The 18,403-nt window shown below is 36.3% G+C and overlaps 2 protein-coding genes across 12 annotated transcripts in view; one reads left to right on the forward strand and one right to left on the reverse strand.

Annotated features, from left to right (window-relative positions):
- Positions 1 to 1,844: 1,844 nt before the first annotated feature.
- On the forward strand, positions 1,845 to 4,036 carry LOC111507728 (HIG1 domain family member 1A, mitochondrial). Of its 2 annotated transcripts, none has more exons than XM_074169861.1 (3): positions 1,845 to 1,948; positions 2,196 to 2,288; positions 3,626 to 4,036. In XM_074169861.1, the coding sequence occupies exons 2-3, from the start codon at positions 2,201 to 2,203 to the stop codon at positions 3,805 to 3,807; spliced, it is 270 nt and encodes an 89-aa protein (XP_074025962.1). In that variant the 5' UTR covers positions 1,845 to 1,948; positions 2,196 to 2,200; the 3' UTR covers positions 3,808 to 4,036. The 2 variants fall into 2 exon arrangements, with proteins under 2 accessions (XP_074025962.1, XP_074025958.1); XM_074169857.1 differs by having other exon boundaries at positions 1,887 to 2,044.
- A 4,424-nt stretch (positions 4,037 to 8,460) lies between these two features.
- The window catches only part of CaMKII (Calcium/calmodulin-dependent protein kinase II), a 330,306-nt gene continuing 320,363 nt past the window's right edge, over positions 8,461 to 18,403 (reverse strand). For all 10 annotated transcript variants that reach the window (XM_074169786.1, XM_074169779.1, XM_074169791.1 and 7 more), the window contains 3 exons: positions 15,152 to 15,246; positions 14,984 to 15,098; positions 8,461 to 13,116 (listed from right to left, as the gene is read on the reverse strand). In XM_074169786.1, coding sequence (XP_074025887.1) covers positions 12,981 to 13,116; positions 14,984 to 15,098; positions 15,152 to 15,246 — 346 coding nt within the window. In that variant the 3' untranslated portion in view covers positions 8,461 to 12,980. The remainder of the gene's footprint in view (positions 13,117 to 14,983; positions 15,099 to 15,151; positions 15,247 to 18,403) is intronic.

Genomic DNA, 18,403 nt, shown 5'->3' on the forward strand with positions numbered 1-18,403 from the left:
TCTCAATGCATCTAAAACGAATTTAATATCATTCAAATATTCGCTTGATGAAATTCCAATAGGCGCTGCCTTATCACAAAATAAATAAAACACAAAATTTCTTGGCGTATTCATTGATAATAGGCTGAAATTTGATGAACACCTCAAAGAACTCAAGAGTAAGATCTCCTCCGGATGTTATGCAGTTAGAGTGGTTTCAAATGAGTTGGGTTTCCATATCGCAACTTGCTTACTGCCAATAAAATTTTAACAGTCATCGCACTTTTTATCCTAGAGACGGTTTGCCTTATAAACATAAATCGAAGTTCAACTTTGCTTCTAGCGAATCCTTTTCACAATAAATTAACAATTTTATTCTTTGTACTATCACTTTATAACATAGTGTTAGATCTTCTCTAGGAATGTGTATGGTTTTGTTTAATATATTGACTGTGAGATCTTGTTGTGTTTTGATTTGTACTTGTTCCTCGATAAGTGATCACTTTAAGAGCCACCGGTAGACAGCTGTTTCAGCCTATTGGGCATCGTCAGTACCGGGCAGGCGGTCCTCGATGGAAGATAAAATGTGAAAAACCAAGAAAGGTACTTAATAAATTAAATAGAAATAACTACGTAAACGCAAGACATAAGTGGTTCCACTTATGTCTCGCTTGCGTAAGTGGAACCACTTATGTCTTGCGTTTACGCAGTTATTTTTATTAAGTACTTTTCTTGGTTTTTCACGATGCCCAATAGGCTGAAACAGATGTCTACCGGTGGCTCTTAAATTGAAATCAATATGGGAAAGATCAGAATGGTATTTATTTATTTATTTATTTATATATATATATATATATATATATATATATATATATATATATATATATATATATATATATATATATATAGATATCAGTGTTATTATTAGATTGACTGGTGCCTCAGCTATATATATATATATATATATATATATATATATATATATATATATATATATATATATATATTAAACATGTTTTTTTTCGTTAACCAGCTATCGCACCCCTATGAACGACAACACTTAGAAGTCGAAACGTGTGTGAGCTAAGGATTAACGAGGTCTTACCTTTTAACGTGTGATTCCTAACACGGGTTGGAGCGTTAGTCGAGCGTTCAGCCTGGGGCTTGAACCATCGACTAACACATCGGCCGAGTGACTGAGTGAATAAAGCACCCACGTCTAACCACCCGGCTTCCGACCGTAGCCGGTCAGTCTATGTATTTTTATTTAACGACGTTTCGATATTATCTATGCCATCTTCGGGTTTAAAATGTTAAAAATAGTAAAATATTGAAAACATAATTCGTTACATAATATCAAAAAATATGACTAGAAATTAATATGAAGGAAAAATTTATGATTTCTACTTACAAAATAATTGAATGAGATTACTATTTTGTACTTATTTCAATTTACTTTTTTGTGATATAAAAAAAATGTTGAATGATCTTAATCAATGAGTAGAATTTGGAATCCCCGACGTGAAATACATCTATTGATAACACTTTTCCATCACAAAACAAAAAAGCTCTCTCGACGCGCGTTTCGTTAACCAAGTTAGCATTATTAGAAAGTGTCTTAGTTATATCATCATTTCCTGATGACGTTATGACGTTTACTCAGTTACCAGAACCTTTGTCGAGAAACAGCATTTTTGTTCTGGATAGGAAAACTTGTTTCCAATAGATTATTCATAATTGGTTTTTATTCTGGTATTAGTGATTTTTTTGGATTGTGACAATCTATGGTTTATAATCATCAGTAACAATGTGTTTTGTTGGATTTGAAAACTAAGAAGTTTGCAATTTTTAATTTTTCAGAAATTGCCTCCTGAGAGTGTTTTATTTTGAGGATAACTTGGCAAATTGCTATTAGTAACGGCAACGCTGGATCGTTATCTTTCCAATAAGTAGTCAATGTCGTTTTAGGGTATGTATTTCATGTTTTAGCGGAAATTTACTGTTGCGGCTTGCAGATCATTTATTTCTTTGGTTTTTTTGTGTTGATATCGAAACATGTCCCTTAGTGAGTAATATTTTTTTAGTTCTCTTTATATTTCAAGTTTTTGCAATATGATGTAATAGCTGTTTGTCTTTATCCATAGCTATTTTTCAAGTTTTTTGTATAGGACACAGTGATTACTGAATAAAATTGAATACAAAACTATTACTTTCAGCAACAATGAACAAACCAAAAATATTCTTCGAGGAAGAGACTCAAACGGAAAGGTTAAGCAGGAAAGTCAAAGAAACTCCATTTTTCCCTATTGGTAAGTCTTCTTTTTTCTTAGCCATTGGCTTCTGTTGGAAGGCTCATAATTCAAGGATTATTTTTAAATTGACAATCATTACTGTTTGCCAATCTTTTCCTAAAATTTTCATATCTACACTCGAAATATTATTTTTATTAATAGCATGATAATGGACTTCACAACAAACATATGTTATATATTTTTTCAACAAAAACATTTTTTCAACAGGAAATAGTTATAACAGTTTTTTTCTCATGTCACTTCAGTTGGTTACAAATTGTTTTTGTGGTGTAGGCATTGATTCATTATAATACCAGAGGCTACAGTTTGCCTTTCGATATTCATCTTTAATAGTTTACCTATTAGGATAATATTGAGTTTCTTTCAATTTAACCTTCCAATAGTCCTGCCAAACTTTATGACGTAGGTTCACACTGATACCTTAAAGTGGTTGCCTGATTTATAACTTTTTTTTTAATTTACTTTTACGATTTGTCACAATTTGGTTTTATAGGATCAGTTAAGGTGTAGCATTAACTTTCATCCAAAACAAGAACTGTTCTCAAACACCAGAACTGTAATACTTTTCTCGACGCACGTTTCACCAAGCAAGTTGGCTTCTTCAGGAGGTGTACACTATTTCCTAATTCTTTAACTGGTCTCTATTTTCATCTCTCAAACACATCAACTGGGAAGTATCAAGAAATTTCCCCGCGAATTTTTACCTGAAATCATCGGTCTGTGTTGAAAATGTATTATATATGAATAGAGACCAGTTTAAGAGTTAGGAATTAGTGTACATCTCCTGAAGAAGCCAACTTGCTTGGTGAAACGTGCGTCGAGAAGAATGTTGCATTTCTGGTGTTTGAGAACTTTACTTGTTTTGCATTCATTTTACGAGAGAGGTTTCAGTTTCACCTTTTATTAACTTTCATGTTAACTTTCATTTTAACTTCAATAAATTTGCCTGAATATATATCTTAATATATAAATTATGTAGTAGTCACATGTCTCATGTCTCTAGAACAGCAAAAACACTTCTATGAGACATGAGACATTTGACTAAAATACAAAAACACCACAGGTAAAACTGGCACTGAAATGTGGTGAAGAATTGTATTATCTCAAGAATCGATCATTGTTCAAGTCTCCATAAAATCATAAATATAATATCCTGTTTTTACAAACCAATCATGACTACTGAGAGGTTATATTAAAAAAAAATTCTTATGTGTTCATCTTCTGTCCTGACAAAGAAGCTTTTTTTATCATGTCAAGTTATTCCATTAAAGAAATATAGATCAGATCAAAGTTGTCCACTACACAAGTAAATATACGCATATTATTTTTTTCAGCCATAGCATTATGCTTGGGCGTTGTAGGTTATGGAGCATATGCCTTCAAAAACAGAGGAAAGATGAGCACGAGTGTGTATCTAATGCACCTGAGGGTTGGCGCGCAAGGAGCTGCCGTAGGTTCTTTAACTCTGGGCTTAATCTACACTATGGTCAATGAACACATATTGAAGAAGGACTAGATTACTCAATTTTAGCCAATGACAGTTAGGCAGTATTTCTTGTTGCATTGATTTTTCTCACAGACTGTGTTACGAGTTCATTGTTGCAAGAGTAGTGTCACATGATATACGTGTACTAATTTTAGTGCTTAGTTATTTATTGTTGATATTATTTATTTTATGTAACAAATAATGGATTTTAAAGATTGAAATACAGATATTTTGTTTAAAATATAGGGATCTTCTCGAATCTTTTTATTGGATATTTGTTTTGAGTATAAATTTGCAATAGATATTGGTGTTCACATCAATATTATTAAAAAAAAATAGATCTGCTGTTTAATAGTAGGCAATGCAGAATTTTTTTTTAACAAAATTCACTTTCTTTCCAATAATGAGGCTCTCCAAGGCTAAACCAAATGAAGTAAAAGAACAATCTGTTACTTATCTACACTGTAGGTTAATGGACTGACACCTATTAGAAAACAACTATTCCCCTGGCTAATATCTCTAATACCATGAAGGGCGTTGGATTATATCAAACAGGTGTCAGTGCAGGAATCTTCACAGAAGTATTTCCTGCATATGCTGTTGACGATACAACTGCTGGAAACAATTTTCAATTATAGGAATGGTCACACTTGCAGATCGGTTTCGGGCTATTTGGCCTCTTGTCAGTGTAAGGTAGTGGCCATCATCAACCTAAAGTTGATGATATTCCATAATTAAAAATAGAATTGCTTTCAGAGTATCATTCCTCTAACCAAGTTGAAGCGAACAACAAACAATAAATTTGTCATTGCTTCATCTTGTAAACAAGGTACTAACTAACCGCATATCCAAACTTTGCCCAATTCCTCATATAAGGAAAAAAACCTTCACATATATTCTTGGGCATACTTGAAGACTGGCTGTAAATCAAATAAATTAAAAGAACAATTTGTTCAGGCCAGTCTCGACTTACCGACACTATAGGTTAATGGACTGACACCAACTGAATCCAACGGCCTTCGTGGTATTAGACAGGGGAATAGTTGTTTTCTGATAGGTGTCAGAGTATTAACCTACAGCGTAGGTAAGTTGAGACTGGCCTGAATAAATTGTTCGTTTTATTCAATTTGATTTATAGCCAGTCTTCCCACTGAATATATGTGAAAACTCTCCAAGGCTGTTAGTTGCAGAGCCACACTTCAACATCTAGCGCCAAAACAAAACCCATTTATGACTTGACACCAGACAATGCTGTTTCGATCCACTATAGGTCTTATTAGTGGTGTTAGGCTGAACCAGAAATTCGTTCTCGAAATCCATCTTCAATTTAGTCAGGTTGGAGCCTGGCTCCCTTACCCTTTGAACTGATGTTTGCCAGAAGGACAAACGGGTCATAACTGATATGGGTGTTAAATGGTATGGTGGCATGAATGTCCTCAGACATCAGTACCGCCCTTCACGGTGTACCCCGGCCTGGCTGGGGTGAATTGGATGAAAACGTTGTTCATCTTTCATCGGAAGATATAGGGGCCTCATTCGACAGAGTGTCGGGGCCTTCTATATCGGGAGGGGTCGTCTATAGTATAATCCGTAGCTTCCCTGACTAATGGGTTTTCATGAGTTTCTGCACCATCAAAAACTCTCTGATTTCTCGACTGGATGGATTGCCGAATGGAAGGCAGCTGCAAATCTCTGCGGATGGCTTCATTCCACACGAACCAAGGAGCATTCACAATCATCCTTATTAGCTTGTTTTGTAACCTTTCCAGAATGGAAATGTTGGACGGAGCCGCTTGTCCCCAGACGCCTGAAGCATACATGATGACAGACTTGAACATCGTATTGTAGATGGTAATTTTGTTTTCTAGACTCATTTTTGATTTTCTGTTTATCAGGGTACAGGGTAATTTTGTTTTCTAGACTCATTTTTGATTTTCTGTTTATCAGGGTTTATCAGGGTACAGACGTGCTATCCGACCCTCGATCTTAGATTTGACGCACATTATGTGCGGGTTCCAAGTGAGCTATTAGAAGGCCGAGGTACTTTACCCGCGCTTGCCAGTTAATCTCCCTTCCAGAGATTCTCACTTTTCTGGCCGGAGAAGATTTCAGTCTTCCCATGGTTATTGCCTGAGTCTTATCCGGGTTCACTCGGATCTTCCAATCAAGGTACCAGCGCTCGAGGTCGTCCAATGCACGTTGCATATAGACGACACCGAGCTCCCGACCCATGGAAGATGAGAGGAGAGCCGTGTCATCGGCGTAAAGAGATATCTTCACACGCTCGGGCCTCGGAAGGTCACTGGTGTAAAGTGAGTACAACGTCGGAGAGAGCACGGCCCCCTGTGGCACTCCAGCAAGGATCTCTCTGTTGTCAGACAGAGATCCCTCTACTCTAACTTGAAATGTCATGTCTTTCAGGAAGGACCCGATCCACCGGACGAGGCCCCGAGGTAGGTCGAAAGCGTTCAATTTATGCAGAAGACCTTCGTGCCAAACACGGTCGAAGGCCTTCGAGATGTCTAATAGGACAATATGTACTTTTTTATTTGTGTTCAACTCGCGGGTGGTGTTTTCGACCAGCCTTAGAACCTGTAACTCAGTGGAGTGGACTCTCCTGAAGCCAAATTGTTCATCAGGCAGAACTTCTTCGTTGAGCCTTTGGAGAACAACTCTTTCAGCCAGCTTAGCCGCCGAAGAGAGTAGACATCGGGCGATAGTTCTGTGGGAACAGCGGGTTCTGACCCTGTTTTGGGATCATGACGACGACCGCATGCTTCCACCTACTGGGGAAGTGTCTGAGGGCTAACGAACTATTGATTATATTCAGTAAGCACTCAACGCAGTTGTCCAGGAGCCTCTTCAACAACTTCCCTTCAACAACTTCATCTTCCCTGAGGAGTCGGTGAACCCGGTCTTCCAACAGCATATCGCGATCGATGTCGTCATCGTCGCCAACGTTAAGCTGAAACTGACGTTCCATCGAATCAGCAAAGGCTAACGCTTTGTCGGCGGGGGAGTAGCATACTCCGCGCTCTCCGTGAATGGGTGAGAGAGCAGTCTTCTTCCCCTTGAGCCTGCGAGTGACTCGCCAAAGCTCGTCAATCCCAGGTTCAAAGGATTCCAAAAGCTCTTCCCACCTTTCGTTTCGATGATCAATGATGGCCTGCTTGACTTGGTTGGCCATCCTGTTTGCCGTAATTTTATCCCCTCGGAAAAGGGTTCGCTGATAGAGCCTTCTCAGGCGATTTCTCTCTCGTATCAAGGCTTTGATACGAGGGGGAAACTCATTATAGCTCCTCAGCGGACACTCCTCCCTGGAGGTGGCCGCTCGAAACGCATCATTTACGGAAAGCTCGAAACGCTCGACTGCCGCGTCGAGTTCGTCAGGAGAGTCGAGTACCTCAGGAGGCACGCGCATCTCTTCGAGTTGGGCTGTGAAGACATCCCAATCCGTCTTAGATTTCATGCAATAATCAGGGGAAGGAAGATCATCACCCAATACCAGGACTACTGGGTTATGATCAGAATCCAGTTCCGACAGAACGTAAATTTCGCTAGTCAGAGAGACATTTCTGAGAAGCGCAATGTAGAAATGCGTTGCTGGACTCAACTGTCCTTAAAGGACAAACCTGAGTAGAAAAGGTTGACGACATCTCCCCTTACAAAGACGCCATCTGTGAGATAGATAGAGAATTCAACCCTCGAATAACAAAGATAAACAAGGCTCTCCAAGAGAGTCAGTTGCAAAGCCAAGCTTCGACATCGACCGCCGACGAGATTCGTCCTCTGTCTTTCACTGCAAGGCACTACTTGAAAACCAGAACCCAAACATAACTCATTTATGATTCAACACCAGACAGCGCTGTTTCGACCTGCCATATGCCATCAGTGGTGTTGGGCTGAACCACAAATGCGTTATTGCATTCGACTGTTTTTAAAAGCCAAGCATGGGTAAGAACACTCAACGACATCTCCCCTCAAGAAGACGCCATCTGTGAGATGGACAGAGAACTCAATCCTTTTACTTTGAGGACATTTGAGTCGAGCAACGCATTTCTGGTTCAGCCTAACATTTCTAGTTTAGCCTAACAGCTCAGTCTGGTGTTGAATCATAAATGCCTTGTGTTTGGGCTCTGGTTTTCAACTTTGTTAATGATGAAGTGTAGGAGGAGAATTCAAAATCTAACTGTACCTGATGGTAACGTGGGAAATTTTTCTACACATAAGTATTTATATTCTTATGAAAAATTGTACCTTATAAACAATACTTGAATCTGTCAGGGGATAAGTGCTAGCCAAACGAAATCTATGGTATTTTAATATGTGATCTCAAGAAATAGACAGTTTTTGAAGTTTTTCAAATATTATTCAAATATTTTTCAAACTTCCCCAAAGTTGGAGCAAAAATTTCAATTAGTATGTTCATTTCTGTTACTGGAAGATTAAACTTCCTCTTGAAGATGATCACTTGGTGATTGAAACACCTGTCGAGGTGTTGAAAGTAACAGTTTGGTTGTGGGATAGAACTTCAGTAATATTCATTACTACACCAAAGGTTCCAAACAGTGCATCACAAATGTTTATTTCTGTTGATACCTCAATATTGAAAGGGCTATAATTACTTGTTTTATTAAAGCCGGTCAAGCACTGATTAGTCTGATTTGTAAAATTAAATACAACTCATTTTTCAAAATTTATTTTCCATAAAAGTGGTTTTACTTCAACACTTGATTGTAAAGGGAAAACATACATTTTTTAAATTGATAGAAGCAAAATCTCATGATACTGTATATACATTTTAAATAGTTTTCCATTATTTCAACTTATATCACAAAGGCAAATCAGAATTAACATAAACAAATATATTTATAAAATCTGGCACACAGAACATTCGATACACCATAGTGCTTTTTCAATGTGTGCCAAAATATATAACTCTTTATAATATATAAAATATAATAACAAAACAAAATATATGAGCAAATGTGAACTTCACATATTGTAAAACACTAGATTATAGGTACATACTGCACAAGAACATTGAAACTATATAGACTTGTACAAACACACAGTATAAAGAAACAACACTCTTGGTAGGTACTACTTACATAAGGAATTACATAAATATGATCTTTTTATTTATCACATATGCAAACAATCATATATTCCAATATTTTTTGTTTTCTTAACTTTAACTGATGTATTTGTTGCAAAAAATATATTCAGCAAAGGTTTAATTTTTTGATTTGACATGAAAATTATGGCCACATAACAAATGAGGAAAGTTCTGTTTTAACTGTTTGAAAACAACTTACAAGGTTGGTATTGAGAATACAAAATTCTCTAGTAACAGCCGACTGTATCATAAAAAGTTCAGAATAAACTTTTCTGTGTAGAATAATAAATATAGGGTATTGGTTACATTTCCTTTGAATTATTGATTTATTTTTCTAAGTAAAATATCAAACTCAATAAAACATTGATATTAGAGTTGTTCAATATTTCAAACTGTTTGAGAATGACCCCAATCCTTTGGTAGCTCACTTGAAATATTTGCCACCATTTACATTTTCCAGTCATATTTCTGCAAGTGATAAGTGTAGGATAGTTCCCACTAGTGAAAAGTGACAAACTACTTATCTCGTTTCATAAAGGATAAGATTTTTTAAATTATAAAATAATGTAGCTATGCTTATGTAATAATATCCATCATCCCTATTAGTCTGTTTTCAAAAATAAACAGGCTTATCTCATTCACTATTATGTTGACATGCTAGAGTGATGTTTCTCACACTTTCAAAAGAAATATTCTTTGGAAACTGTTTTGAATTAAAAAAAACTGAGCGAAAATTGGTTCTTGAAGGAAAATATTGATATCTCAAAATAAATAAGCAAGTCGAACTTGAACTAAAAAAAATTTGACCACAAATAGAAAAAACTGAGTTTTCTCATATTCCTTCAACTTTCGAAAATAAATTTTCGTAATTCAGCAAAGGTTAGATTATAGCATTCCAAGTCAGTTTTATTATATGATTTATTTCATTTTGTAAAACCATATCTTGAACTCATAGCCAATTATCGAAAAGAATAAACATATTGAAAGGTTAATTCAAATAGTCACCAGTCTTTATATTCACAGAGAGTATAACCGATTTCAAGAATATTTACTATGTAAAATGAACTTCATTTCAGATTGACTGATAAACTAATGGGAACGTACATGAAGGCTTCTTGTTTAAGAAACATTTTTTGACTTGTTTAAAATACTGCTCGGGTCTAGTGAAGTCAGAGAGGACCTCTTGTGATGAATAACAGAAGCAACTGTGTCCCTAATTCAAGTAATCAAGTAGTTATAATGAATATTTCGAGTTGTTTCATTTTCTGAAAGATAAAAATACTTATTTCAACTGGGGCTGTGAATTTAATTTATATTTAATATACAATATTTGATCAGACGTATTATATTTTGAAAGTAGTCATCCTTTCGAACAAGTAATCTAAAAGTGATGGCAGATCAACTGATTTCCTGTTGCCTAGTTCCACGATAGTTTATCCTAGTTCTCAGAGATACATTTGTTCGAACTATTTAATTTTTTCTATTTGAACAATGTAACCAAAAGCCCACTTTTGACAAGACCAGTGAGGAAAATAAGCGAAATATAGACCGAATAGAGTTGTCTGAGAAATCTACTTAAATACCTCTGGTTTCATTCATGAATCATGTCCATAGTTCTTGGTAAATCACAATTTCATTTAGAAATTATGTTCTGGAATAGGCAAATAATCTTGAAGCTAAATAACAGAAATTATCGAATAATTATTTTGATTTTTAACCTGTAGACTACCAGTGAAACTTCACACGTTTTATTTAAATTTTTGACAGGCAAACACCACGTAATTTTTAATTCCTTACATTTAATGCCCTTTTGCAGCATTGCTATCTACAAATCAATGAGGAATTTCAGTTTTACTGATTGTCTCAAAAGCAATTTGCAAGACTAAAAAGTTTTAAGATTTTAACAAAAATGTGAATAAGTATTATAGGCATGTACCTGTGATTTCATGTCACAGGAAAGATTATTTTTTAGTATCTAATTCGAATAAACTGAATTGAATTAATATTCCAATCACCTTTAATATGAGGTACCACCTCATTTTTATTGTTTCATTCAAGACATGTTGGAAAGTAATGAAGTTTTGAAACATTATTTTTGACCAACATTTTTCATCCTAATCTGTATCTTTTCAAGATTCCTAAATAGCAATTCTGGGAAAAGTTTAATTAAGCATGTACATCTCATTTCATAAACCAAATTTGTTTTATGACACATTGCCTTATTTGTATTTTAGAAGAAAATAAATAAAACAGAATCAATATTTAGGCCCCAACATATATGATGACATTTGCTAGTCAATTCACAAATAGGTTAAATACCACTTCATGATAATCCTACGAATTCACTAAAAGGAAGAACTATTCTAAACATATAGTTGAATGACTTGTTATAAATTCGATTATGTCGCAGCAAATACCTTGAAAAAGCTGTAACTTGTATTTTTTCATAAATACTATTCGTTAGAGTATCGTTGGCTCTACTTTGTTAATCATAATGTTGAGGTACTACCTTGATTATCCGTATTTCGTTAGATAGATCGATTCAAAATTGAATAAATTATGAAAAAATACGAGATCACATGAAATGACCAAAAATGTGAAATTAGATACATGATTACACCTTATTTATTATTATTATTAAGAGAGCTAAAAACATTTCAATAGTATTTATATCATGAACAGTCAAATGGAAGTAATATTTCCAAAAATGTTTACATCTAAGTGTCTCAAAAATAATAGGACCTTCTAGATTGTTAAGTAATTTCAATCAAGATAACGGTCTTATTGTTTGTAAGATGCTCTTGTCCCATTACAGGTACATAATATACTTTGCTTATTACATTGGCTAAATATGATCTATCACACACTGAAAAACAAATCCATATATGTTGATGAAATTATTCCTAAAATCATTATTTATAAGAAAAGTATATCACATACTGGAGTAATTTAAATGCTAGTAGAAAATCTTACTTTTAAAGCAGAGTGCGGGATTCATCATAGTAGATTTGTAAACTATTACAAGATCAACATTATCTTCAGACATATCCGCCTAACATTAGATAATCTGCTTACTGTATCCACTCCATATAAATTCAGGATGCTCTATAAGAGCAAATAAGTTCAGCATGAATACAGAAGCCTATTTTTAATGCAGCAGTGCGTTCAGATCTCAATAAAAAATCTATCAGTACTAATGTAAATCTAAGGCAGTTCAATAAAAGTACAGATTTAGTGAAACGACAAATAAGAGGCGGTCGTCAGTATTGGATCTATGAACCCTTATAGCTTTAAAAAATATAACACTGTGATTAAAAGAATGATGCAAGGCAAGAATATATTACTGATATGCTAAATTTATTGTAAAAGGCTGACCCACTAAATGTATAACAATAATAATTTACAAATATAAAATAATTTCGCACTGATAAAACTCCTAGCTCATATATTCAATACTTGAGAGCTTTGGTGTGAATGAATTGAATTCTTAAAGTATACTCGTTTAAGTTCATTCGGCTAATGAGCTCCATGTATTAGAACAATGGTGTGCTGCAGTAAGCTGCCGTTATATCTATCGATTGACCGCGGCCGATGACAAGCTCTTGATTATACAAATTTTAAAGGCAATCTATTTTGAATGTTTTTCATCATATTATCGTGACTTTCAAGAAAAGTTCATTTTGTATAAGTACTATCTAAGTTTATTTTGTTGTCAACTATATATGTGTAAAATTTTTTAAGACTAAATAGTTGAGTTTATTGAATATTGGCTTCTTATTTCACTTATTTTCTTAAGCATCTTTATGTACAATTTGAATTCAAGAAGTAGTTTCTACTACGTATATGTTTTTGAAATAATTGCTTGAAAAGTGATAGGCTCCACTCGGGAAATGGTAATATAATAACATTACAATAATACCTAGAAAGTAGTGAAGATGAATTAAAAGTTCATGAGAAACCAAAAATTAATATAAAAATGAAAAATCTGAGAATCACACATCACGAAGATTTCACAATAAACAGTTCATATAAATTTGTGGGACACCACAATTGCATTACTCCATCTAGAATGATTCTAATCCTTCTATTTATGTGCACTGAACCCAAACGCTGCTCCGCCATTGCCACCGCTGCGGTGAAAGTGAACATTCTGCCACTTATTGTCCTTTTTATGCCACACTCTGCTCTCTTCAGACTGGTGAGTATGTGCTTGACCATGCCTCGGGAAAAAATAAAGAATAAATATATTACCTGTCTAGGGAGTAAGAGACTAAATTATCTTTTCAACAAGACAGGGTAGAGAATATATTAATATCATGCATAAACATTTGCCATTTTTTGAAGTATATTGTAAATAAGGGCGAAGCTATCTCCCTTTACACAGACGCTATCTACTGAATAAACAGAAAACTCAATTATCGAACAAACGAGGCTCCCAGAAGCTAACAGTTGCTAAGCCAAGCTTCGACATCGACCGCCAACAAGTCGAAAACTAGAATCATAAATGCGTTGTGATTGGGCCCCAGTTTACGCTTAGTTACTATGCCTTGCAGTGAAAGACAGAGGACGAATCTTGTAGGCAGTCGATGTCGATGCTTGGCTTTGCAACTGCGATGATTGAGACCTGTATCGATCCCATAGATGGTGACTTCGTAAGGGGAAAGGTGTCACCCTTACTTGCATTCAGGTTTGTCTTTTAAGGACAGTTGAGTCCAGCAATGCATTTGTGGTTCAGCCTAGCACCACTGGTGAATCGAAGTGTGATGTGTTTGGGCTCTAGTTAACGACCAGATATAAAATGTGTCCAAGATAAGGAAGGTCAGCTTGGGAAAATCAGTAACCGCAAAACAAAGTCGGTAATATTAGGAAGAAGTTGCCCAATTTGTGATACTGAAGTCAAAATGGCTTGCGCTATCAAGTACCCTTCTTGATTCTTAACATTTTGTCTTCAATCGAGGACCGCTTGCCCGGTACTGATGATGTCCAATAGGCTGAAACAGCTGCCTACTGATGATTGTTGAAATAAAATCAAATTGTGAATGAGCTATTTAACTTTTCATAGTGCCTTGGCATTTTTTGTAAGCACTAGCATTCATATCTCACAAAAGTATGCTGATTATTATCAATTATTGGTGTGCACCTATTCCATAACACATTGGATACGAAAAGTGTGTTGTCAAGTCGCTTTCATCTTATCCTACACCTTGTGTACATGTGCTTTCATTTCAAGTTCTTCAACTATTCAAACGAGTTTTCCCTGAACAGGTCAGCAAACATTCAGGCTCAAATGATTGACTTAAACCAAAGGCGAAAAAGCCTTGCTTGGCTGGGTCTAATGTATCGTCAGACATAGCGGACCGTGTTAGGAATCACACGTTAAAAGATAAGACCTCGTTAGTCCTTAGCTCGCACAAGTTTCGACTTTTGAGAGTTGTCATTCGTAGAGGTGCGACAGCTCGTTAACGGAAAAACATATTTTAAACATATATTTTTATAGCTAACGTACAAGTAGCTCTCATATTGGTAGACTGTTGTGGACATCAAGGCGGGAATCTTGCAGTTTGAACATTCGGCAACTTCAATATCAGCCAATCAACTGCAATGTCATTATGGCTGTCATGGTTCCCGGTATGATTCCATAACTGTACGTTTCGGCCTGGAAGGCTATAGGTTACCTGAGAGGATCACGAGGGGATTATTCTTAACAAGACAGAGCATATATAGTCTGTGCCTGCTCTGTCGCCGCCGACGGGATCATGTTTTCAATGATGGACAAAGACTATTTTTGTCAGCTGAAAGATCACTAACCAAATAAAGTAATTGACTTCGTTAGAAAGCGGGCCGCAATGAACCCTCGCGTGTTGCAGGAGGGTCTATTCGACCCACCGTGTTCGTGTAGGCGACCGATTATATTTTGCAGCTCTTACTCTAGTGAATAGTAGTTGAAATTACTCAAAGGAACTCAACATTCGGAATACCATTATCACCTTATGGTGTTAATGGTATTCCTATAATCATAATATTCACTATAGTTATCTGACACAAACAAATACACTTTCACAGAGAAAGCACGGTAATGTTACTTACTTATCCATATACTGAGTTAACCTAACATAAGCAATACACGCCGCATCATCGCCTAATAAGTGTACATGTGGATTAAGTATTGTAGTATTAACCGCTTTACAGTTTTTGCCCAGGACTGAAAAATAAAGTTATGTAAGTATTCGGTAACCCATTATATTTTCAACACACCATTGTCGAAATAGAATTTGTGAAAATCCATTCCTTCTACTAAGTTTCCCATTGCCTCGGGCTCGAACGCTGTTAGATGTGGATCACATATTTTCCTAAAAAAAAATAAATATTGAACCATCTGATTAAATTCTCTTTCTCTAGTCAATATTTTGAAGGGATTATTTGGATTATTTCTGACTAAGGCAAAAAAGAGTAATAATGGATGCTTCGTTACTCTGGATTTTTATATCCAAGTTACTTTCTTGATTCAGTTATCAGTTATAGAAAGATAGAAAGGGACACACCTGTCACACTAAGTATTGGCTAACAAGATCTTCAAATTCACCAGATGTCTGTAATATAACAAGCCTCTCTGCGGAGGACAAGTACGTAGAAGTGAAAGTCGCAAAACAGTGATTTTCGACTTATAAATATTACAAACAAAAAAAACAACCAAAGAATGAATTCAATTTTACACTTAATTTTTTTAATGGCCATCAATTATGGTAACTATGACAGGATAGTAGTTTTAATTCTATTTCACAAAAAATATTTTTCAGGCTATAAGTAGTTTGATATCCATTTGTAGTCATATATGACTACTAGGAACTTGCTCCTAAGTTGAGTCGATTAATAATTTTTCATGTTTTTAGTGAATATTTCCTAAATTTCTAAATCTATATTTCAATAACTGTAATTATTTTTTTCACAGAAAGTGACTATCTGATGTGGGGCTATCAAATACATTCGATTATAAAAAAATAAAAAACCTTGCCAAACTGAGATTTATGAAAACATTATTAAAGATTGGTAATATACAACTATATTATATTATATTATTAAATGTAATAATCGTGTACATGACACTCATATACAACTAAAATAAAAAAATTAATAAAGAAATCGCACAGAAACTCTTAATATACTACATGAGCTGAAAAGTATCGGCCAAACACATAGATGGCGCTAGTCTAATTGCATTCACCGTCTTTTCGGTTAGTACTAACCGTCAAAAGGAAGCTGTTGAAATTTCATGATATTCTACTCATAAGTTTGTGAGTTATTGTGCTAAAAGTGATACTACTTTTGTTATTTCCGAGCGAAGCAATGGCTTGAAAAGTGCTATAAGGACCACTCCTTCAGTGGCAAGGTCCACATTGGAAAGGGTAGCTTGTAATATCCTCCAAAGCAAGTTGGACGTTCTTCACAATTGGTGCCTGAGGGAGCAGATGTCTGCCAACCCCAGCAAAACTGTTATAATCCCCTTCACCAGGAGGAGAAAATTGGACGATCTAACGCCACTTTCCCTCAATGGTGAGGTCATTCCATTTGGAACAGAGGTGAAATATCTTGGTTTTGTCCTTAGTAAAAAACTCACCTGGAACGCTCATTTGGAAAAAAAATTACACAAAGCCAGAGTGTTCCTATGGACTTGTCAAAGGATTTGTGGTAAAACTTGGGGTTTAGGTCCCAAATAAATCCATTGGATTTATGTGATGATTGTCAGACCAATGATCACTTATGGTAATTGCCTGGTGGCCGAAGGCTTTACAGAAAACGTCCCAGGCGAAGCTATCTGGCTCAAGAAGACAGGCTTGTCTGACCATCAGTGGTGCCATCAGTACCACACCGTCAGTGGCCATGAAGATCTTCCTCCTCTCCATATTTTTTTGGAGAGAGAGGCTAGATGGACTGCATATAGACTTCTGCACAGTGCCAATTGTACATATCAATTTATCACTGAAAGTCACGGCATTCTGGAAATAACCTCTGACTTTATGCCTCCAACTGTCAACTACGAACTGCCTTATAAAGTACTGTTCCCGAGTAGAGAGGACTGGATCCTCCGTAAGAGCAGATAGTTGTTGGTTCACAGATGGATTAAAAACACCTTCCGGTTCTGGTGCAGGTGTTTTCAGTCTCAGACCCAGGACAGATATATAAACCTACCTAGAAATCTTTGCGACTGTATTTCAAGCGGAAATTTACGCTATTGAATTGTGTGCGGAGAGATTGGAAGAATCCAACCTCATACACAAGTCAATAAAAACAGTCAAGCGGCGTTGGAAGCTCTTGACTCCTACTGAGCAACGTCTAAATTGGTAGCAAATAGCCAAAAACGACTCTCCTCGAAAGGAAGACTTAACATATTGTCTCTGGTCTGGATTCCTGGCCATACTGACCTGGAAGGCAATGAGGCTGCCGACTCCCTTGCAAAGGAGAGTGCTGCAAGCAGCTTCATCGGACCAGAACCTAACATTGGCATCGCTTTAGGCTTTGCCAAAAGATTGAACAGCTGGATGGCAAGGAGATTTATGGACTTCTGGCAGAATCTTCCAGGCGTTCATTCATCTTTCGAAGCTTGATACCAAACAGTTGTTGAACTACAGTAGGCATGAATTACGATGTCTAATATGCCTGTCATCTGAATTATCATATACAGAGACTCGGACTGTTGACGAGAGTGTGTGTTGCCTCTGAAAAATGATGAAACAGCAGATTATATATTTTGTAGCTGCCCCGCTGGGGACCGAATCAGGTTTTTAGTGTTTGGCAGAGCCGTACTCTTATCATCTCACCTGAAAGACCACTCACCATACAAAGTAATCGGCTTCGTTAAGAAGCTGGGTTTATTGATCGAGTGTGAATAGGTGTGAGCTACAATAAACCCTTGCGAGTTGCGGTGGGGGGTCGAATAGAACCACTCACTTTGGACCTAACCCAACCCAACCCAACTCCTCCTTCAGAAACAACAATTGAACGTTGGTTTTGCTGACTTCAAACGTGGTAGTAGAGACACAGATGATGCAAAACGTAATGGACGTCCAAATGAGGCAGTAACACCAGAAAAAAATCATAAAATCGTTGTGAATGATCGAAAAGTGAAGTTGAGAGAGTTAGCTGACATTGTAAAGATATGAAAAGAACCTGTTGACTTTATATTGTATGAGAAAGCTCTGTTCGAAGTGAGTGCCGCGCGAGCTCACTGTGAGTGCCGCGCGAGCTCACTGTGAGTGCCGCGCGAGCTCACTGTTGATCAAAAACAAGAACGTCTTGATGATTCTGAGCAGTGTTTGCCAATGTTTAAATATAATAAAGCGGAATTTTTTCGTCGAAATGTGACAATAGATGAAACATGGATCCATCACTTCACTCCGGAATCAAAACGATCGTCATCTGAGTGGAGAGCAACTGGTGAACCTCGTCCAAAGCGCCCGAAAGCACAAGACTCGGCTGGAAAGGTTATGGCCTCAGTATTTTGGGATGCGC

The sequence above is a fragment of the Leptinotarsa decemlineata genome, unplaced genomic scaffold (genome assembly GCF_025532065.1).
Source record: "Leptinotarsa decemlineata unplaced genomic scaffold, Ldec_3_MD MMD2_P_RNA_scaffold_11, whole genome shotgun sequence".
Classification (NCBI taxonomy): Eukaryota; Metazoa; Arthropoda; class Insecta; order Coleoptera; family Chrysomelidae; genus Leptinotarsa; species Leptinotarsa decemlineata.